Below are 23204 nucleotides of genomic sequence, written 5' to 3' on the forward strand. Positions count from 1 at the left end.
AGACATTATTCTTCTATTTTTTTTTTCTTATAATATCAGTCCCTAGAGTCAAATGGTTACCTGGAATCTCTTCTTTCATTTTTTAAAGTAAAGTTCTAGTGCTATGCTGAAAGCATAACTGAAGAATGAGAAATACAGAGGAAATACAAGAAATTATAACTTTTGATCATGTTCATGTTTTTTAGCACGTGATTTATGCCTTTAATAATTGATCTTGGCCATACTGCTTGAGTATATATTTTCCAGGGAATTAAAGATGCTCTTAACATTACTATCAATACTGGCTGCTGTGACACGAACTCTTCCATCATATGTTGTGTTGTACTCCATTGATAGCATTGCAGATAGCATTGCATCTCAGGTGATATTCCTGTGATTACCTGGAGGGGTAAACTGATGATTGTGAAGAATTCTCTGGTCAGATATCCATCTCAAAGAAAGAAAACCTGAATGATACTTAAGTTCCATGTTTTTTTGGTACACTGACACAGAAGAAACACGCTCTGAACTGCTGATAGCAGAATTTTTCCTAGAAGTCTAAATAAGTTAAGCTGGCTCTTCTGGAGACTAGGGAAATGGTCATAGAACTGAAAAGGAAGGATACTTTCATTTGGAGATAACTTAGGAGAGAACATAAGCAAACAATTATGGATAAGCAGGTTAGTAATGTGATGAATTCTGTGACAATTTGTAGAGGTAGAATTATGGGGAAAGGGTGTAGATAAGGCTAGAGTTTAATTTGAAGAAGGAGGAGGAATTTGGGAGAGGACAAGATTACTTGATTTATATGACTGGTATTATTGGGATTTGTCAGATTGAAATATTTGTGTTTGTATGAGTGCACACACTATGCAGTGCATGTAGGTGCTCTGAAGCATCAGGGCATACCTGAGAATACTATGTGTGCTGTGCAAACATGCTGTACAAATRCAGTAAGTGCTCTATGTTCCTGTTCAGTCACATTGTTTTAACTACACATATCCAGGCCAATCGGGCATGACATGCTCGATCCACCCAATGTGACCTGGGTATGTGTCTTCCTAAATATTTTACAGATTCTTGTCCTTACTTCTGTAATGAGAACAAAGAGGGCACATCCAGAGAAACACAAGCTGAGGACAATAGTGCATTTTTTGCAGATACAGAGATTCCTTTGTGAGTGCTACCATGACATACTACCCATTATTGCTGTGAGGATGAACTCTGCACATGACTGACAGTGGAGAGAAGGCAAGCTACAACTTGCTCAGTGTAAAGACATAGCCCATTGCATGATATAGAGCCCTCAGGAAAGAACTGTATTTTAGAGCTCCATCTAAGCACCTCGTAAGAGCGTCTTGGTTCGGAATAATGCGTGTAGGTAGTCTACTGCAATATGTAAGGTAGCGAAGCTGTCAGACTAAGGCTCAGTGCAGATTAACCAATACAGAGGAAAGCAAAGATGCACAAAGAGAAGACAGAATTAGCTGGGAAACAGATTTAATCTAGACTTCTTATCCTATGAAGTAAGAATATCTGRAAGAGAAAGATAGCACAGAAGAAAAAGGAACAAAGGTAAATAAGAAACTCGAGAAAATTTATTTTCTTCTATGTTTCCCTATGATAAAAGAAAAAAGGATTAGAAGAATGAAGTTGGTTAAAATGAAGATTGGCTTATCATTTACTTAAATACTGAAGAAAAAATTAGTCATTAGAGGAAGTAGAATGTACAGTAGCCAGGGTCCTGAAATGGCAGTCTGCTATCTGACTTCTGTTCCCACTTCTACTACTGATGTCCTGCTGCATTGCTTAGATGTATTATTCTGTGCTTGTGTTTACGCATCCTTTGTCTTGTTTATCAGCACGAGACTGCAAACTCCTCTGGTTCTCGCAGTTTTCATATGGTTTAGGAGTTTTCTCAGCAAGGCCCTGAGCTCATTCTGGCATTTATACTTCCTGTTATTTCTTTGTACTGTCTCAATGCCTGGTAGTGCTATTAATCCCAYTAATTGATGCCATACATTTAAAAAWTTGATTTCTTCTCCCCTCTCCCTTGCTTAGTGTGCCCATTCAGAACAGTGAGAAGTCTCAAGGCTGCACTGCAGTCCATGTGAGCACGTTCTGTTCCCACAGGGAGCTCTGCTGTAGTTGATGAGGCCCTGATTTACAAGAGTAAGGCCTTAGCTCGTAACCAGGCAGATCTACTCTTCCATTAAATTACAGCAATCAAATCATCAGAAAGCTTYAATTGGACAATCACTGCCATGGCTGGGAACTTTGTTGTGTAAGAAACAAACCAGTAAAAATATGTGCAAGTGCTTTGCGGGCATTGTTTTCCTAATAAAAAGAGTTAGAAAATGAAGTTAGCAGTGCTTTCGCTGGTATTAAAAATAGCATTACAACCCAAAATTACCTTAGTCACTAAACAGATCTCAGCTTCTGAAAGTGAAGGGATTGCTAATGGCCAAAGCCATTGGAGTCTTGATGGTAGACATACCTGATGTGAGATGATGGGCCTAGCTACAGTTAGAAGTACAGTTCAGTGATCCTCCCCCCTAAAAATCACTTTTACTAGCAATTTAAAGTTCTAAATTGTTAATACACTAATATTTTACTTAAATATGTGATGAGAACATCCACTTAAGGCTGTAGCTTTCTTGGAGAATATACTCCTTTAGTCTTTCATTTCAGAACATGGCTCAAGAGGACAGCTAATGGATGTACCAGTTACTGTTCTGTGTAGCTTAGTGGGGGTGTGTTGACCGCCTCTGATGATTTACCTGGAGGGGATACTCCAAGGTGAAAATGACAATTTTTGGAAATATACCACTTTTGCTTATATGCTACTGTTACTTTGCTTGAGTGGGAAAGTAAATTAAAAAATGGATCCATGTGATTTAAATATTAGGATTCACCATTTATGATGACCTTTTTTAAAACTGTTCGTGTTTTTTATTGCTATTTTTTTCTCCTGTCAAAAATATTTATTCATTAGTTTACATGTTATTACACATTCATTTTTTTTTCCATATTTAATGCTTGCATTTTGCATAGAATAAGAATGGCTTTAATATTGCTGTAATATATGTAACGTAGTTAACCTATAACTTACAGAGTAAGTTTACCCGATAAAGAGTCCTGCTTATGTAAGCTGATATTTATTTAGCTGTCCCCATTATCTCAGACCTACTTTATTTGTGGGCATGATATGGTGTCAGCCTTAAGCCTGTGCAACCAATGCACTTGCTCTCCCAAAGGCCAAACAGCATCCTGCCAGTTCAGAGACTTTTTGCAGCTCTTTTTTGGCATAGTTCTCAGTTTCTCAGTGTTCTTTAAAGCTAGTGTGAGTGAAATTTTTCACATTTTTTATTTAGGTGAAGATTCTGTAAAGACTTGAGCCTGCAAGTAACTTTTGAACAGAATAAATCATGAGTAATCCATGAGAAAAATCATGAAGATAAAACTATTTACATGCTTCAGCTTGTTTCCAATAGCTTTATATACAAATTTAGATTTCAGTGAATCTCATTTCAGTATGTGAATCATGAAGTACTGGTGCTATACCAAGAGATAAAAAGGAAAAAGATAAAATAATCTGATTCAATAATAGCTGGGTCACTTACGTGTTAGTTAATGTCTTTTTAATACACTTTTGTTTTTGTGTGCTTAGGATGCAAGGTATGCTACCTCAAATTCCTTTGTAAGGACGTGCTGCTGAGCAGATGAGAGTAAGTCTAAGAAAGTGAAATTTATAGTCATTATTTTTGGTAGGTAGTGAGTTGAGCAGTAATKTGCAAATTAAATCTGAGCAGATCTTTTTTTTTTTGTTCCTTTTTGTTCTTACTGAAAAGCATAGTTTCTTCAAGTTGTGTTAGAGAATAYGTTTTTAGAAGTAATACGTGATTACTTTGGTTTACTTTTTTATATTTCTCACAGTAAGTTTGTGTCAGCAGTTTCTAAACCTAACTTTGAAGTTTTTTGTTTTTTACTTTGAAGCTTAATTATTTTTAACACAGGAAATAAGATTTGAAACAAAGAAACAAGAAATTTATCCAAATAGAAAATGAAGAAGACAGAACTCAGTTATGTGCAGTTGTAAACCAGAGACAAATGCAACCCCAACTTGAAAGACAATCTGCAGCAAGTGTGCAGGTGTACAGTGCTGAGTGCTTAGAACGTGCATTTGGCATTGGACCATCCCTTATGTTAAACCTGTGCTGGGCTGTGTCAATCGTATATTATCAACAAAGTTTGATATATTCCTGTGCAGAATACAACAGACAAGCTGTTCTTCTGCATAAGCTCTTTTTTTCCTTCATTTGTTGAGGAGAGGAGTCATTTTCCGGGGGTATGCTTTTTCTGGATGTGATCATCAGACATCCAGCCCCTGAGGAGGAAGTGTCTCCATGGTGCTCCAGAGGAAGGGAAGCATGCTTTGCAACATGCTGAGTCTGAACGGCTTGGGAGTGGGGTAAWAGGCTTGTCTTCTGTCTCCTCTGATGACGATCATTAACTCTCTCTCTGATTTGTAACATCACTTGTATAAATGGAATTGTATGCTGGTTATAGAAGTATTTTTTTGGCTCTGTAATTCCAGTGGAAAAACATGGGTGAAAAATTCATTCAAAGAATGGTTCCATGCAACATGTTTTAACTGTACTTTGGCAAAGAGAATTAATATTTGGATGTGCAAGTAACTTGATTACTTTAATGGAAGACTGTCTGATACAAGTGTTCAAATTGAATCTTCTAGAATTAAAATAAAGCGTAATATTTCTTATATGAACAAAGCCAAAGATTACTTAGACATCAGTGCTGTCCTTAGAGCGACTACAGAGTTAAGCCTGCCATTCTTGTGTTTTCATGCCTTTTAGGAAATACTGTGGTGACTTTTTCTGAGTGCACTTGTACACTTGTACAATAGGAATAGGTTTTCCTTTCTGTGTAAAACAAGATATACAACTGGTGAAGAACTCCATTATCTTGATGTTATATTTTAATCTGTTGGCTTCAGCAAGGAAAAAGTACCATACTGGGCCAGAAATTGTTCAGACGCATTGCAGAAGAGAACTCTTGCTCAAAGATTTTAGAGTTTTGTTTCAAGGCAGCACAAAGCAGGTAGATGAGGTAAGCAAATAAATGTGTTGATGGGATCTTGGAGGAACGGTGGTACTTGCTTTCATTTTTCAGAAGATAAGCCGAGTGTCTGCATTGTAACTCTAGATTTGTCTTTGTAGAAGCAGTCAATTATGCAGCTTGCTGTTCATCTTTAGTAGACTATCTGTTCTGTAGGGTTCTAGCCTTAGACTTGCCAGGTCTGTGTGTACTCAGACCTTGACACTGAAGTGTCTACTTTTTCGGGAGAATCCCAGAACCATGATCTGGACATTGTTCTATAACCCTGGGCCATTTGCAAGCAGAGACAGAGGCATGAGGCAGCAACTGCTTGTACCTCCACAGGCTTCAGGCAGAGAAGTGAACCTGGTAGTGCCTCTGGGAACCAGTTTGGGAACCCTGGAAGGGTCAGTTTGGGAACCCTGGAAGGATGGCTGGGGGAGCGTGATACATGGCAGCTCTAGGCTCAGGGTTCATGTTTTCTTTCCTTAGCATTCCTGATTTTGCATCTCTCATACATGATTCTTGCTGGTACACATTGCACTCTAGATCTGAATACTTCAAGCATGCACTGTTTAGGTCAAAATGGACTTCTCTGTGTCTTTTTCCCCGTATAGAGCTGTGCCCAATCTTCAGTATTTTTTCAGTTTGAATATCATGACATTCATTCTCAGAATGAGAGTTTCTCATTCTGCTTTGAGCAGAAAAACTATCCTATTTTAATTTGTSTTGGAATGAAGAGATTATCCATGAAGGCAGAAAATGTTAGTAATCTGTCAGAACTTTGAAAATAATATTAAGAAAATAAAAAAGATATCATTAAAGCGGTTTCTCTGCCTTCTCGCTTGCCGATAGGGAAAGTCATACAAGTAATTTTGGCTCAACTGACGGATGTTAAAAGTGCATATGGAAGCAATCACAGCTGGATTTTATTTCACGTTGAACTGGAATTATTAACATATTCCCAATTGTGGCTGAAGATAAATGCAGGTACATTAACACTCAACAGAAATATGACAGATGCTGGTATCCCGTGGTAGCACATAACACACAGAAGTTCCCCGTGAGTATAAAAAAAAATAAACAATTTGGTAACAAATGTTACCAAAGATAAGTTAAAATAACTGCTAGTGTAAAAGTGTTCCTTAAAATAGTAAGTGGAGAGATTTTTTTYAGCCTTTTGCACATAATATAAGTTATGTAAAGCCAAACTGATTATGACTGTGTGCTCTCATAGATATTTGAGAGCTATCGGATATCTGCCKGCAGATATTTTTCAATGGCTTTGATGAGTATTCTGACAACATACTGTGTATCTTTCACTACCTGTAAAAGGCAAATTGATAYGACCTTTACTGTGGTGAAAAAAAGGATATAAGTAGCTTTAAATCWGTCAAGTGACTACTTCTAGGTGAAATAACTTTTTGTATTCTTAACGTGCTATGTTAAACTGACTTGATCAATACTTTGTTTCATATCTGCAGAATTTACATATTGCGTATATGTCTGGAACTCTTTAAATGAGACCATCTCTTGTATTTTGCTCTAGTAGAAATGAATTTCCATATTTTCCTATGGCAACAAATTCTGACCTTTCCAATTAAGGAATCTCTGTTGTATCAGTGCATACTAAACATTTAGTTCTATTTAAAAACTGCCTACAATGTTGGTATTAAGTCTCATGAGACCCAGTTAATTTATCACTGGTAAATAATAGGAAATTAAGATACATATCTGAATAGATATTCATCTATTCAAAGTATATGAATAAAACTTTTAATTAGACTGACTATTACCAACAGTTGTTTTGGTGCTGTATTAAAGGAAAGTCTCTAAATGACGTAATTTAAATAAAAAGCTAAGCATCAGGGAGTATATGTTAACCTCACTGGATTTCTTTTTTGATAATCCCTACTGGAGCACGTTTAGGTTTAACTTACGTAGGCAGCAAAAGTCAGGAAAATTAAAATTTTATTAGAACTTCCCAACTCTGGACTGTGGTCCAATCTCCCATTCTTCATTTGATATTACTGCAATTGCTGGCTATTAATTGAACTTTCATATGAATATTTTAAAAATTCTTGATTAAGATTAAAAAATTCTTAATGCAATTTTAAAATTATTTTAGTAAATAGAACTAATACAGAATATTAAAAAACTTAGACTCTACACATTGGCCAGGAGATTTTTTTTTAAAACATCATCTCATATTTGTCTTTTTATAGGACTTGAATAAATGTAATTTCGTGGTAATGTAATGTAGTAATGTTGTACCCTTTTTCCTCGGGAAAGGTAATACTGTTTTGTCTTTTACAAATTATACAAGATATACAGTATCTTGCTCCAAAACCTGTAAGAATAATCATTACAGTGTGTCTGCTAATGGATATCTGATAGCCCTGAGTTTTAATTTTTCTGCCAATGTGGGTTTGATGTCAACATGTTTATCATATCTATTATGCTATGGCTGTATATTACATGTTACTGACAGATACTGGTGAAATGTGTGGAAGACATGCAAGTAGCAGTTTCCACAAGCAAGGTTCATATTCTGGAATAATSATTATGTCAAGGCTCTGTTTAGAATCAAGCTTTAATGTCAGAATGGGATTTTATTGTAGAAGTGGCGCTAAGTTAAAGGGATAGCTTACCRTTCATAGTTCTAGAGTTGCAGTTATGTGATTTCTCAAGGTTTCCTTTTCTGAAGAAGCTACAAGGCAAAATTTATTGACGGCCTGATCCAAGGAATGATTTGACTGTAGCTACAAGCCAGACTGCTAAAATTCCAGTGGAATACAAGTTTTGTTAGTTGCATTTTTAGATTGTGTCACTGCAAGGGTTTGCATGTTAAGCAAAATGGTGATTCAGAAACTGCATAAAACAAGCAAGAACTGACCTGTAGTAATAAATGCAAAAGCACAAAGAAGGTTCTGAAGTCTTAGCCAGCTCTAGAGCTTTAGTGTCAAGTTGCTGTTTTAAGCTTGTGTTGCTGTGCACATAGACACAAAGTTTTGAGTGCTCCTCTGAGAGGTGATACTAGCAGTGTTTCAGAGATTAGTTTGCTCTAGAAACCTTCCTCTAGAAAGTTTCCTTCCACAGCTGGAAGTGAAAAAGCTCTCCAAAGTGCCAGGAGACTGTGTCAATATTTTATCTAAATGCTATTTAATAGCTGCTAGTTTGTATGATCTTGCATGTCCTTATGTCACTGCCTGAATTCCCATTTATTTATTTTCTGTGCAGTAGCACAGGTGTAGCAGGCAGCATGGAAAGTTTCTTTCCACTGATACAGCATATCCAGGAGTTTAAACAAAATCCTGTGTGGTGAGGACTGTGAATTTGAATTTCCTCAGGCTGATACTAGCTTTATAGTATATAGGTTCCAGTAGCCTGACTGAGACCTAGATGTCATCTGCAGGTAGCAGGTATTGGGGCCTATTATTGTACATATGTTAGTCGTGGTCAGAAAACACCGACTACATCAGACCTCACAGGAATCTTAGCTGTCAGTCTGTCTAGACTGCATCAGGTTTTGCAGGATCTGAAAGACATRTTGCTGTGATTGAGAAAGCTCTGCTTAATGTGAGTGGTGAGAAAAGTAGACTTTTGGATGATTAGCAGATGAAACAAACTGACATTTACTGAAAAAATAAGGTGGTCTGAAAGTGGGAGCTTGCTGAGTCACAATGCATTCCGGTAACTTAGGTACCAGTTATTCTATATTTTGTATACACCTCTTTTTTTTGTCTTTGATGTCCCTTAGGCTCCTAAAGATGTCTCAATCACACTTTGGTACCATCTTTAATGAAACTGAGCTTTGAAAGTTTGTATAGGCAAGTGTTTATATATACATATATATGTGTGCATATTTTAAGAGTCTTAAAAAAATTATTTACAGCATTTTCTTTGTTTGCCAAAAATGTTTGTGGGAATTACCTTCCTTAAAATTGCTTTTCTGTCCCAGGAGGTGATTCTTCCTTTTAAACATCTAGCAATTATCAAATTTAACTTCTTGAACTTTTTTAATAAAGAAAACTGTGATTACGTGATTACCTTAGCCTGCAATATGTATCCTTGGAAGTCTCTTTTAGATCTCGTTATCTTCTCCAGCACTTGAGTGTCTAACCTCCACAACAGTTTACATTGAAAGATTTTATTACGTGAACAGAARACCCTGTAATGGCCTTAGAAAACCAATATTCTAAATCCATTTTTTATGTTATTGCAACTTTAACTGAGATATGTTTGTAAATCTTCAAAGATTATAATCTTCTATATTTAACAGATCTCCAACTTAGAGAAGCTCAAGTTAATCTATGTGAGTCCAATCCCATTTATAAAACTGAAATTCCCTCTCATTTTTGCTGCTTTTTCCCCATGAGATTGCCACACCTTTGTATGCAGCAAAGATGTAGACTTTTGTTTATGCTAACTGAATGTTCATGGGTATTTTCCACCTGCCACCTCATTCGGTCCAACACTGCCCATTCAGTGTTGTTATTTACATTGTACTTCATAGCATTTTCCCCCAAGTATCCCATTACATTTACTAGCGTATATTGCATAGTATCTCATTACCAAGCATTCTAAATCCTCCAGTGCCTAATTGTTTTTTGTATCTGAGGAGAAAAACATTATGTACTTTCAGACATTGTAAGAAGCGGTTCTTATTGGCAGGTTTGCATGGATCTAATTAGTAAGAACTTTAGGAAACCATTGCTTTCTTAAAAATGGAATATTGAAACCAATCTTCAGAGGTAGATGTTTGRTTAAAGAGAAGTAATCATATTTTCAGGGCATCTTGAGAACTGGAGCTCATTAGAGCCCTAGCACTGAAGAAAGAGGTTTKTATCTCCACCTTTTTCAGGTATTAGCTAGGACAATCTCGATAAAATTTGTGCCCAGATTGCAAGTATTACCGATTTGATGAATATCTACATATAAAGCTGTTCCTTTCTCCATGTGATACTCTGCAGTACATCCGCTGCATATGTGACTCTACCTGTCTGGCAGGGTAGTGGAAGATTGTCTAGTGATGCTGGTAATGAATTCTGTGCAAGTCTCCTGTAATGGTGATATGTTGATTTTAAGAATGTTTTGATATAAATTATCTAAATGATTTAAAGTTGTAATTGTAGATTTTTTGGTTTCTGCATTAGAGTGTAATTCAGAACCCTGCATGAGATGCTAGTGTCCCTCTGCAATTCATAGAAGAATTAAGAACTATTTAGAATGGCTTAATAAATATCGTAAACAATTAAGTATTATATCCCAAAGCCCYATCCAAGACCTTATCTAACTAATTTGCTCAGATTTTAGAGTGATGAATTCTGTCCTGAAGATTGGGATCTGCTGTCTTTTTAAAAACACTGATGATGGCTTCCTTTTCTTTGAAAAATATGTGGTTGGAGGAGATGGTCACAGAATCCCTCTTTAATTCTCTTGCTCAGGAGCTATGAGATTATGCTTTCAGTGCCCTCTTCAACCTGCAGGGATCAGACTTGCATCTTCTTCCTCCCAGGAGAGTGATAGCAGCTTGTAGCGTAGTTATTCATGCATGTACCTTGGAAAGTAATCCTGATTTCTGTTCACTTCTCCATGATCAGCTCTGCTTGATAGTGAAGCATCTGGCTAAAACTCTGTAGGTACATCAGATTACAAAAGTTCACTCTTACAGATTACAATTTATATATCTGGAGTAATTTCAAACAGTGGTATCTATATTACCGGTGGATTATCAAGATGGAGTTCTGATTGTGCGTAACTAAATTTCCCCTAACTCTCAGTTTAGATAATGAAATCTTTTATTGGCTCGTACTAACACTAGTACAATTTTATATAACCCCACAATCCTTGGATGTTATTATTTGAAATCTGGTAATAAAACCCATAACATCAATTTTAAATGATGAAAAATTAAACTGACCTGCCTAGTCTCTTTTGTAATAATCTACACCCCATTAAAAAACCTCCATAATTATCCATTAGATTGTRCTCATATTTCAGATGTAAATTTATTGTAATGGACTTCATTAAAGAAAGTGTATATACAGAAGTGGAAACAACCATTGTTTCTAATTCTAAATTTAAGGCTAGTTTATGATTCTAGTATCTTAATTTGATGGATAATTTCAAAACAGTTTGTATGATAAAGGCAACACCTAAGCACCACTGTTTACAAAGTGAGAACTCCTGTTCAAAGTCTGAATTGGATGGTAGCCTCAAAATGGCCCAAGAGATCTGAAGAGGTATGCTGAAGTTTGTCCTAKGGACATTCCAGTAATACCAGAGTTTCTTTTCTAGAGCTGCAAATTACTTAAGTACTGGAAATCTCTATTTATACATGCATACACATGAGAGATGGCCAGCAAGATTTGCTGTTTCAGGCCTTAGGCCTATGACCCTGGTGTTTTGTCTTTTCAGTTGCACTTCCAAAAAGCTGTATTTGTATTAGTATACTTATGGTAGTTATATTAATTTTTTTTTGTTGTTGTTTTGTGATCTTCTGTCATTTATTTGTGCAAATAGGTTTAGGAATTTTCCTCATACCTTCTGGTAAATTATTCTTTGGACAAATGACTATTTGATGGCTCATTGTGCCTGCTATGCTAAGAACACTGTGTTCTACATGATTGAGCTTGCTTAAGGACTTAGGATTCTGAAACAAGCCCAGAGCTGACTGGTGAATCTTGAGTATGATTTTTTTTCTTCTCTTTTGCTGTATGCTTAGCMGGTACCAGTGGGGTATTCTTCTTTGCTGTGGTAGGCAATATTAACATACTCATAGTAACTTCTTCAGGAAATCCTTGCTCAGAAAAGAGAGCTGCAGAGTTTTGCTGATTTTCCTCCTCAGGTTCCATCTACACAGTGCCATGGCTCTGCATAAAGTTGATAGTTTTTAGAAYAGAAATGTAAAAAGTTTGCAGGAAACCTGGTTTTTACCTAATTTTTAATGTTAATTGTTGATTTGTAAATGTCATATTGTTATTTTCTGTTCTCTTCAATACTGCTATACCAAGAAAACATTGAGTAAAATATCAGACCTTTTTGATTTCATCAGTAGTTCTTGTTACACAATTAGTAAAATATTGACAGATGATTATTTAGACTGATGAAATACAAAGAGGAGAAGCTGTAGATTATTCATTTTGAAGATCAATGTTTCATATATATTAAGAGTCATTTTGTGTTCCATGTAAACTACATTAATTTGATAAATAGCTTATGTGAGGAATTCATGACCTATGCACATTTGTAAATTCTAAGATACAGCACAGCCTATAAAATCAAATTCATGATAATGTAATTTTAGAGTGTATAAATGTTGTCCAAAACCAGAAGGAGTTAATGTTTTTATGCTTATAGGAAGAGTTTGGATTGCAAATTATGAATAATGAATATTTTGTTTATCTAAGTTGTCCAGCCATTGCAATGTTAATTAATGTATTTCCTTGAATATATGCATAACACCAGATAAACTATTTCACTTTTTTGCATTTGTGCTCATAATTAAAAGAAACATATTGAATATATTCAGTATTTCCAGCTGTGTATGTTTTCTACCTAAGAGCAGAAAATCCTGTTCTGTAATAAGGAACTAATACCAAGCCAATCAAGAACTGGAAGTTCCTGTGAACTGTGAATCTCAAGCACAGTCATATTAGATGTCGCTACTAGACATTTTTGTGATTATCCACAATCTTATTATTCAATTGTATATACTGTATGTGTACAGGAGATGGAAGAGTAGTAAAGAGTCATATGAAATGGAGGAGAGAGAAGCACAGCAACAGGTTATCAGACCTGTGGCTCTTAAGAGTTTACTTTAAAAATTGGTTTGGGAATGCCTACTTTAAGGCCATGCTGCTGCTGGAGCAACAAACCTCAGTTGCAGTAAAGAAAGTGGAGAGATTAGGGAATGTTCCTTCTGTCCTATAGATATGCCTGTCCCTTTGCTTCACTACAGGTGCACACAGTGCACTACACACAGTGCACTACATTGTTTCAGGCAGCTGGTAGGGCAGATGTGCAGCCTTCTCATGGGAGAAGTTCAGGTAGACTTTCACCGATGTTATACCAAGTAATCAGGTGCTGCCAAACTTATGTCCTTTTATCTCTCCTGCCATAGGAAATTAAGAGTAACTTGTTGAAAATTAGGGTTTTAAGTAATACGAAATTTGAACTGTTAATTCCTAGATCAAATTTATCAATGTCACACTTGTGGTGCAGTGTTTTTAGAACTAATAATGAGACTCATGTTGAAAAAAGTATAAAATCATGTCTTGCTTAATGATTTTCTTTAAGGACTAACAAATCAGTCAGTTTAATTCTCCTAAATTGTGAAATTGGGAGTTGACAAACAGTGTTAAAGGTGATAAATGTGAAACGTACTTCTGGTAAGCTTCTCTTCTAGTAATTTGTCAARTATATGATTCAATTCTGAAACTTTATTTACATTTTTTAACTTCACTGGGATTAACGATCCAATTTTTAGACAAAAACCTCCCCCAAACTGACAGGTATGGTTGGTTATTGCGTATATTTTGAAAATGTGTATTGTCTTAATTTTGGACTGGATACAATTAAAAGAGCTTTTATCAATCTTCAAAACATTTATATAGTTAGGTTCTAGTAAAGGACTAATGTTTTTTGGATAGGCTGCTGGAAGGAGGTGCATAAAATTCTTCAGCTACAGAGTAGTGATCTAATTCATCATGTCATTTTAAGTACGCACCTAGCTTTGTAATCATTTACTTCTGATGTGTCAAAGCAGTCTAAGCTTAAGTCTTCTGATGAGTCAATCCTTAATATAGCTTTTTTTTTCTCTTAAATACAGTCTTATCCTTCAGACTTCCAATTATAAACCCTCAATAACTGTTACTGTAGTGGTACCCACAGAAGATACCTACTCTGTAAGTTCCTAATATAACCTGCCCTCAAAAAGTTCCATCTGTTTTGGGTAGGTAGAAGCTAAGTTAGCAAAGCCTACCCTAGAAATATGCTACAATTTTTTAACACTTCCCAGTAGTGATTTGTAGAATGAAGTGGAACAAGTGGCTTTTCTATCACCTTAGACATTGAAATTGGGGTAAGATCACTCAGTTGAACAGAAAAATACCAGATATAACTTGCTGAATTAGGTTTTTAGGAAAGTCAGTGACAAGCAGTGAGTAAAGTTCTATGGCCTGTGATTTAAGGAAATCAAACTAGATTTGTAATAAACCAGTGGTTATTACAATAACCACTGTTAGCCTTTGTATAACCTGTATTGGCCTTTATCTGTGAGTATTTTCCTTTCAATGTAGATACTACAAACCTTCCAGAAAACCGCTGCAATAGTTTTCATTTTCTCTTAGATGTATTGTGAAGTGCTTTGTCTTCAGAGTAGAATTTCCACTGGTTGGTAGAGTGATTGGAAGCTGATGAAGAATTCTAAATAATGCTTTAGGGAAACCTTACCATGTTTCTGCTTTAAAGTGAACTACCTTTGTTTGATAAATTGTTAAAGTTCAGATTATGATATGATATGAAGAACCTCAACTGAGGAGCTGTTATGCAGAGAGATAGGACTGCTGTAAATTGTCATAGAAAATTGTTGAGATTCAAAAACTGTGGAAGAGAAAGTGAAATTGTTGACAGCAAATCTGAGGGGTAGTATATCTTTAATCTTTTATTCTAATATGAAGTAGTTAATGTTTTACAGTAAGTTGATTCCAGTGACCTCCATTTTGACAGCATTCTTGTCTGAAATGATTAAATGGAAGAAAGGAAATTTTTTAATAATAAAGCCAGAGAGCAAAGGTGTTTGAAGGTATTTTGTGAATTCAAAAGGGGTAGTAATATATTTGGGACAAAGATAATTGAAATGCCAAACATACAATGTGAGGGAAGAAATTTGCAAAGGATGTGAAAGTGAAAAATACAGCAAGAGGTTTAGGTGGTGATTGTTCATATTATGATCTGCAGAGCAGAGTCTAGTAAACTGTCATGAGATTAATTGAAACTTCAGAATTGTCCGCTCTACCTCATCTATGCAAAAAGTTTTTGTTCCTGAGTTGCCGAGGGTGATTGAATGATTTATATCTCATCAACCATTGTATAGAAGACTTATATTTGTATCAGTGAAAAGAATATATTGTTTCCACTCTGCTCCTCAGAGTCTCCGCAGGTAAGATTAGTAACATAGTAACAGAACAATTTCTGGGACTGAACTGATGGCAAAGAAACTTTCAGGTATTTAATAGAATATATGAGCTGTTAGGGAAGACTTAGCTATTCAAAATATGTTTGTTTTTAGAATCTCTCTTAATACTCTAATTGTGCAAACCAAAAGTTTACTATGGGAGTTGTTAGTATCCTGATCTGAGATATGGAAAAGACAGTTTGAGACTCAGAATGGTGGTATCCTATGTCTGAAACCATTACTGCTAGTTCTATACTGTGGAGTTACTTATCAGCATCACCTTTGGGGGGTAATTTTGTTTGCAGCAGAACTCTGAGGGACATAACATTAGTTTTGTACTTTCTCTTTAGTTGTACTTCCAAAGTAATTTCTTTGCAGGGTATGTGCTATAATATGTACTGCAGATTCATGCCATTAAATTTAGCTAGGGCTAAAATGGCAGGAATGGGTAGTGTTGGGGCTTTGAATAAAGCAAGTTTGTTTGAAAAGTCTTTGTCAGTTCCAGGTAAATGTCTGAATATTTGCACAAACACTGAAGCTGAATAGAGCTAGTAATTCTTTAGAGGTTTACTCCCRACTGTTTTTCTGCCTCTTGATTAGTTTGAAACGACTAGTGTAGGGCAGGAACACGGATAGAATTTATATAGAGATTTGTTTTGTGTTGAATAATTTATTTCATAGAGTATAGAACAGTGATGGTAATTTCATGAACACTCAGAATGCCTGGAAGCCCATTTTGAATATATTATGCAGTATGATTTTCTCCTTTTAATTCTGATTTCTCAAGTAGATTTAAAGTCTAGCTACTTTCAGAAATAAAGATGCTGATATTTTTCATTTTGTTGCCAAATAATACTTTTTTTGTATTAGAACCAGTGATGTTTACCTGTTCTAATTTCAGAGCTGCAAACTTTCTTGTAGYCATTATGAATAAAAATTGATAAATATTTTTCTTCAATTTTCTTGGGCTATTACTGTGTAAATCAGAAAAGAATTCTGGAGATGGCAATCACTAAAACTTTCTTTATTAAACTTCCTTCCCTTACACAGTTACTCTATTACCCTTACACTTTATTTTATGTCTTCTTTGTTCACACAGCCTATGTGAAGTGATCAGCAAACCTAAATTTAGATGTCTGCCTGTGTTCTAAGTGTCTAGGCTCCTATGAATGCTATGGATGATCCTGTGGTCAATGWACATCTAGTCAGTACAATCAGTGGAGCCTGGAGAGGAATTCTACATATCCTAAGTGGACATACATTTGCTAGTCAACTGAGCAGCTCTCTAGGCTCTGTTGACTTCATTGATGAGCTCACCATAGACATCTGTGTGAAGACTCCTATATTTATTTTAATTTTAAACTGAATACCATCTGTATCTTGTAGTCTAAGCTAAGCCATCTAATCTCTTTATTTGATCAGGAGAGACAGACATCTGCTGAGGGCAATTCACTCCACCTACTTCAAAAGTCTAATTTAAACCATAAAATGATAGTGTAATAGAGCCAAAATACCTACCCATTCTACCATAGTCTGTAGAAGTCTCTATCATGAAAAATAAAACCTGCAATTGTTCTGTAGTTACTGTTATCAATTACAGAGCAAGATGGAATGTCTCTTAATTAACTTAATAACCTGATAGGTACATTTAGACATAGCTAATTAGAGCTTTCTTGTAATTGGGCCTATGATTAATAGACTGTGAAGACTGTTTCATTTGTATTAAATACACGGACAGTCACTGGAAAATTAAAATTTGAGCCTGCATTGAATAACTAATAGAGCACCTCAGGACAGCGCAATTGTGAAAGATTACTTCTTTATAAAGAATTAATTCTTTAAGTCACTGATTCAGATGTGATTCAAGATCTTTTGCAGTCTTAGTAATATGTGCATGAATCCCTCTCTTAGAAATATTCACAGATCGACTTTGGAAGCTTCTTTAAAAACAGTTGAGCTTATGTAGTTTAATAAAATTAGTGAGTGTAAAAGGATATGAATATACCCTTATAGGAGAAACTAAAAATAGCTAGTTTTATTTYTGTTTTGCATAATGCAAGGTGCAATCATTGGAGAAGTTAGTTGCCAATTTTTCTGGAACTCATGTCACATTTTTGCCCATTTTTTCTCATTTTAATCAGGACAGCACCTAATTTGGAATGATATAGTAGGGAGACAGCAGAAATGAATATATTTACCCTAGTGCTGTAGCCTCTAGCTATCATGTGGGTTGCCTTTCACTCCTTTTYTGTGCTGCTCTCTGGTGGGAATTAATATCACTTTGAGCTAACAGGCTTCTTCACCCATTATACAACTAGAAGAGAGAGAGAGAGAAGAGAGCCCCACTGATAGGAAGGACAAAAGGATATACAGCAAAAGGTGGAGGTAGCGATAGAAAGAAGATAGGAGGAAAAAAATAATGAGTGATGAACAGTTCATCTGGCAGCATGAAGACCCAATCTGTCATATGATCTGTTTTCATGGTTGTGATGCTGCATACTGTACCTGGAAGAACATGGTGTAAAGGTAGAAGAAAAATTATTTTTCTTCTTACTTGAATTAGATTAAATTGGAAAAAATAGAAAATATAAAAATATGGGCTGCAAGACGGAGTTGAGCTAATATTTATTAGGAACATGTGAACATTTTGCATTTTTGTTTTTATCCCTAATTGTTGAAACTTACCTGTTGGATTGTGCATCATGAAATGAATCTAAGTTAGCTTCAATGACCTTGTGCCATTTTTATTGTGCTGTTAATGCAGAGGTGGCTTCATTTGAGACTAGTTGGTCTTTTCTATTTTCTTTTTCCTGTGAAAACTTACCTACTTAGCATATTATGAGTCAAATCATACTGCTGATAACCTTAAAGGAATTCTATGTTTGTAACCAGTTGTATGTTTTATTTTTTCTTATTTAATACCTTCATTTTTGTAGTCTTTTCTGAACTGTTGTAAGAGTATATTTAGAGTACCAGGGAATATGTTATTGCAGCTATCTACCAAGATGTCATTTGAGTAACAGATAAGAACCGAATAAGTTGTGGTTAATTTGAGCAAATTCTTTGCTCAAATTTCTCAGTTTCTCTTTTAATGAGGAATGGTGAAAAGATGAGAATTCCTCTGAGAGGTGTTTCCAAAGTATAATATGCATTTCACTGAAAGTGAGAAGAGGTTTTTTTACTTGAAGTGTCAGCTGAGTGCTCACTGAGTAGCTACTGCCTACGTGAAGTACCTTAAATACCTTTTCTTCCCCCCCCCCCCTTTTTTTTTTCTTTTCCTTAGCTGAGAACCACAAACAGGCAGATAATATTTCTCCTGGCACTTGTGTGGTAATTTCTCCTGGCAATCTGCAGGGAATGACGAGAATCTTAGTGGAATCATGGGCTTGATGAATGTTGTCTGGGGGGATGAATGAATGGAGTTAGGTCTTTTGTTGGATTGGGTGACAGAATGTTGTAGGAGGACTAAGGCAGTGGGGATCATGAAGTTTGAAGTTTTGATACTACTTCTGGGCTCTCTGATAGTGTGCATGACAGGAGAATGTGCAAGCAGCTGCATGCAAATGTGGATTTGTAGGTAGAAAATATCTGAAGCTATTATCACCGCTGTTATTGTTGGTTGTGGTGAGGATGCTTTTTGCAAATTTTATGAAGTTCAGGAACAGTGCTGTAGTAAACAGATCTATCTGACGTCTTGAATGGAGCACTTGAGAAACAAATCCCTAACAGTTTCTTTGCTCCTTTTTTGCAATGAGCCATAGTAAAGAATAGTGTTTTGCTTATAATGCCAGGCTTAATATCTGAGCCACCTTTTTATTGACTTTAAATTATTTTGACTTTTAATGCCATCTCTGGAAGTGCTTGAGGCAGATCACTTTGAGACTTATTGCAGAAATCAATTGTTCTCTTTTTGGAACCACTTACTATTTTCAGTTTATGAGGATTCAAGTAATGTTTTCTTTTTTCTGTTTTAAGTACAATATTGGTGCAGCTCATTTGTTAGTCTGGATAGATGAAAACAGCCTCCATCTGTAGTTTTTAAAACTTTTTCTAACTACTCTYACAGAATGAACCAATTCTTTATGCTCTAGGCCAGCACAAGTCTCTCTATCAGTTAGGCCCTACTATAAACGTATAAAGAGTAGGTAAAAAAAATGGTCCTTTGGAACAGAATCTAATTTCACTTCAACGATTTTTGCAGTAGCACTTTTTTATGTCATGCTATAGTGTTCTTCAGTTTCAGTGCTGTATCTCAATATAGGGTAAAGAATCCTGTAATCAACTTTGTCTTGTTAGRTTTGTTTTTGTTAATTAAAGACCATTTCTGCCCATGACAAATATGTCAGTGATAGCAGTAATCAGGTATCATTGTTCTTACATTGACATGTAGGCGTTCTAAAATTTTTCAACTCTGTTATCTTTGTAATGCTACATTAATTTCATAACATTATTAACAAATTGTCACCCATACATCTCTTCAAAAAATTAATAGTATTAATGTATGTGTTTCAATTTTCATCATCCTGTTTTTATTAATCCAAGACAGAATATAAAAATTACAAGCCATCATTCAGAGGAATGATTTAATTACAAGTCATCTATTACAGACTAACACTCTTCCATTTGTAATAGATTCCTCTCTGTGTAATGGAGTTCCTGCTACTATTATGGTCTATTTTAAGCACAAGAATACATCTCTCCACTTGTCACTAATTCTACATTTTGTCAGGAAAAGAAAAGGTTTGCTGTTAGAGTGTTGCCCAGTAACCAAAAATGAATTACTCTGACTTCTGGACTTTTCTCCATGTCATGTATACAAGAGCATTTCTCTTACATAGGTGACAGACAGCCTAGATGAAGTTACACTCTATAGCTTTGCCATTTCTAAGTTTAGTAGCTCCATTTCTTCCTGTAGATTTCAATTTCAAAACCAAAGACACTTTTATTGATTCCCTGTAGATACTTAAAAAAATCACATTACAGATAATCTTCATTTAATGTTTCTGAAAAATGAGATTGGGCATCCTCTTCGTTTTCTAAAATTAAATTTCTCTCTCTTAAGGTACTGCATGCTGTTACTCATGTTTACTAGCCTTCCTTATACTTCCTTTTAACTATCTTTTCCAACACAATTGATTGTTAAACTAAATAACTCCTTGTATTTAAGAAAATTATTCATTAAATAAAGTGATGAATAAAATATGAAGAACATGAAGAGGAGATAGAGTTAAGAATATGGATGTTATGGTAAGATTTGTGTGTGGGGATAGACAAAGAGAATAAATGCTCTTGGTAACGTACCCATTTTTGGGGTATTTTGTTGTATATTGCTGTATTTTTTTTTTTTAACTTCATTGGAGCTTGTTTTGCTCTGTAGTGACAGCTACAGATTTTCTTTGGAACTATATGAAAATTAGGGTCCCTTCCCACATTAGTCATAGATTTCCACGCATAATACATGCCCAGCAGAGAACCACACATCTTTTCTACATTCCTAATTCATGAGTTATGTAGGGAGTCAGGAAGGACCTCAGCAGCAATGAGTGAGAGAGCCTGTCTTTCTGCAGCCCTCCAACACCAGAATGTACAACAGCAATAAGACAGTGTGAATATGTGGAGTGGGGATGGTGCCCTGTTGACGCTGGTGTTGCATCCATTTCTGCAGTGGTATGATAAAATGCTTTTCAGAAATGATACCTGTGAGAAAGAATGCCAGATTTGCTCAGCTGCATACAGTCATGTTCTGGAGGACTGGCTTTAAAAACTGGCTCTACCCATTTGATCAGACTTAGGAGCTCCTGCATCTGAATTTATATTCTGARCAGATCCTTGTTCCAGATATGGGTGGAATCAAGAAATGCACCAGCCTTCCTAATCTACCAGTTTTCATGTAAAAAAAAAAACTTGGCTGTGTAGGTCAGAGAGAAGCTATTAACTGGTCTGAAAGGTGCTTGTTTTGAATGATTAGATGAGTGGGATTCAGGTTGTTTTAGGTAAAATCTAGTAGGTAAAGGAATGTTCAGGCTGAGATTACTAAATATGTGAATACTTCAGAGGGCAAGGATAGCTGTAGTTTATTAAGAGATTGCTGTTTCCAGCTCTTTTCTGAAATGTTGAAAGCAGTTTTTTTCTTTATTAATACTCCTTTACTTTTTGGCCAATATAAGGTTAGATGCAGTATTTCACTATTTTTTTTCCCTTTGTTTTAATTTTCTGAAGGAGTTGATGACCAAGCTGATAACAGAGACACCTGACCAGCCAATCCCATTTCTAATTGATCATCTTCAGTCCAAACAGGGAAACCGCAGTCAACTTCAGAGAACATTGTCTGGATCTGCTGCCCTCTGGGCAGAGAGTGAAACATCAGGTATGAATGAAATGTTTTTATGYTCTGTGTGCTGGAAGAGGCTAGTCCTCAGTATAATCTTCCCATACTTTTGTTCTTGATTTCCTGGATGCCTGCACACCTACTGTACATGTACTACTCTGCAATATTGAGCATACATAATATCGTATTTGTCCAGAATATACTGGATTTAATGTATATTGCTGATTAGCAGGTCAGCCTATGGACGTATGATGTGAATGAGTAAGAGTTACAGGAATGGAAACAGCCCCAGACTCAATGAGAAGGAATGTGCATCTAAATTTTGCTTGATTTCCATGCTCTTCTTTCTGCTTTCCTTTTCCCTTGTTTTTGCTCTCCTTTTCCCTCCTGTGGTATATTTGTGCTTGAGGTTAGGCTATATTGAGATTGTTTTTTTAATACACTTTTTAACATGCCATCATTCCAACATTTATTAGTACTTTATGAACTGATTTGCCTTTTGAGATCTTCAGAACCATRAAAAAAATCTGAAATAATATCTACTCTGATTTTAAAGAAGAAATTTTAACTGATATTCACAAGAATCTAATCTAATTCTAATAAGCTGTTATTGGAAAGTTGGTTTGGTATTTTAAAAATTGAATGGTGATCTTCTTGAGAATGTAATAGATCCCCTTTGGCTGCTGGTAACTGAAGTGTTAATTGCCTGACAAATCAACCTTTTATTTATACCAAAATTTAAGTTTTAAACATAGGCATTCAACCATGGTACAGAACAAACAGAAGTTAAGGACTTTTTCATAACAAAAAATGAGCCATTATGTTTTTAACCAAAAACATGCTAATGAATTTCTCAAGTTTTATGTTTAGGAAATCAAAGAAATAATGATATGAAATTCAGCATAAATCAAAAACAGGAGAACAAAAACAGCTTACTATTATGTGTTGATAGGAGATACTATTTTCTGGATTAGTTGCTTATCTAATCCTTGAAAATGATGCAATGAGTGTTGTAATTGCCTAATTCTATTCTTTTAACAGTAAATAAAGGAACAAGGAGAGATTTCAGAAGTTATGATAAACCTTGGCAGGTAAATGCAAAGAAGCCTAAAAAATCAAAGAGTGACCTTGCTGTGTCCAACATTTCTCCACCTTCGCCRGAATCCAAGTCATGTAAGGAAGTTTCAGTCCATTTTTAATTGGTGCATGTTTCCAAACCTGTAGAGTGTTCTTGCTGTTGAATTAGGATTAAAATGAAAAGCAAACCATAAGAAGTTGAAATGGCTAGATATAAACATGAGAAGAGTTTGACCCTTACTTTATTTTCATTTGCATTATGAATTTTTTTACCCTATGTTGTCAGGTATAATTAAGATAGAGGAATATTTGGGCTCTCATGTGCAATTTTACATTCAAATACTTGCTTTTACTTAATGTTTTTCTTTGCATTGTCATTTTATATGTGTAAAATYTATTCCTTAGATATTGATTTAATAGATTTTTCAGTGTATCAGGTGATGCAAGACTATGAATTGTCAACACATTTTGTTCAAGATATGGGGTTGATATCAACAGAATACGAGTACTGCTCTGAGAGTTGCT

The 23204-nt window shown here is 35.4% G+C and overlaps 1 protein-coding gene across 1 annotated transcript in view; it reads left to right on the plus strand.

Moving 5' to 3' along the window:
- The window catches only part of CUNH8orf34 (chromosome unknown C8orf34 homolog), a 147795-nt gene that overhangs the window by 10124 nt on the left and 114467 nt on the right, over positions 1-23204 (plus strand). Inside the window, exons 2-3 of the mRNA XM_085306785.1 lie at positions 21494-21641; positions 22644-22775. Of these exons, the coding sequence (XP_085162911.1) occupies positions 21494-21641; positions 22644-22775 (280 nt within the window). The remainder of the gene's footprint in view (positions 1-21493; positions 21642-22643; positions 22776-23204) is intronic.

This window comes from Rhea americana, unplaced genomic scaffold (assembly GCF_003343005.1).
Source record: "Rhea americana isolate MKP2758 unplaced genomic scaffold, rheAme1 scaffold_247, whole genome shotgun sequence".
Taxonomy (NCBI): Eukaryota; Metazoa; Chordata; class Aves; order Rheiformes; family Rheidae; genus Rhea; species Rhea americana.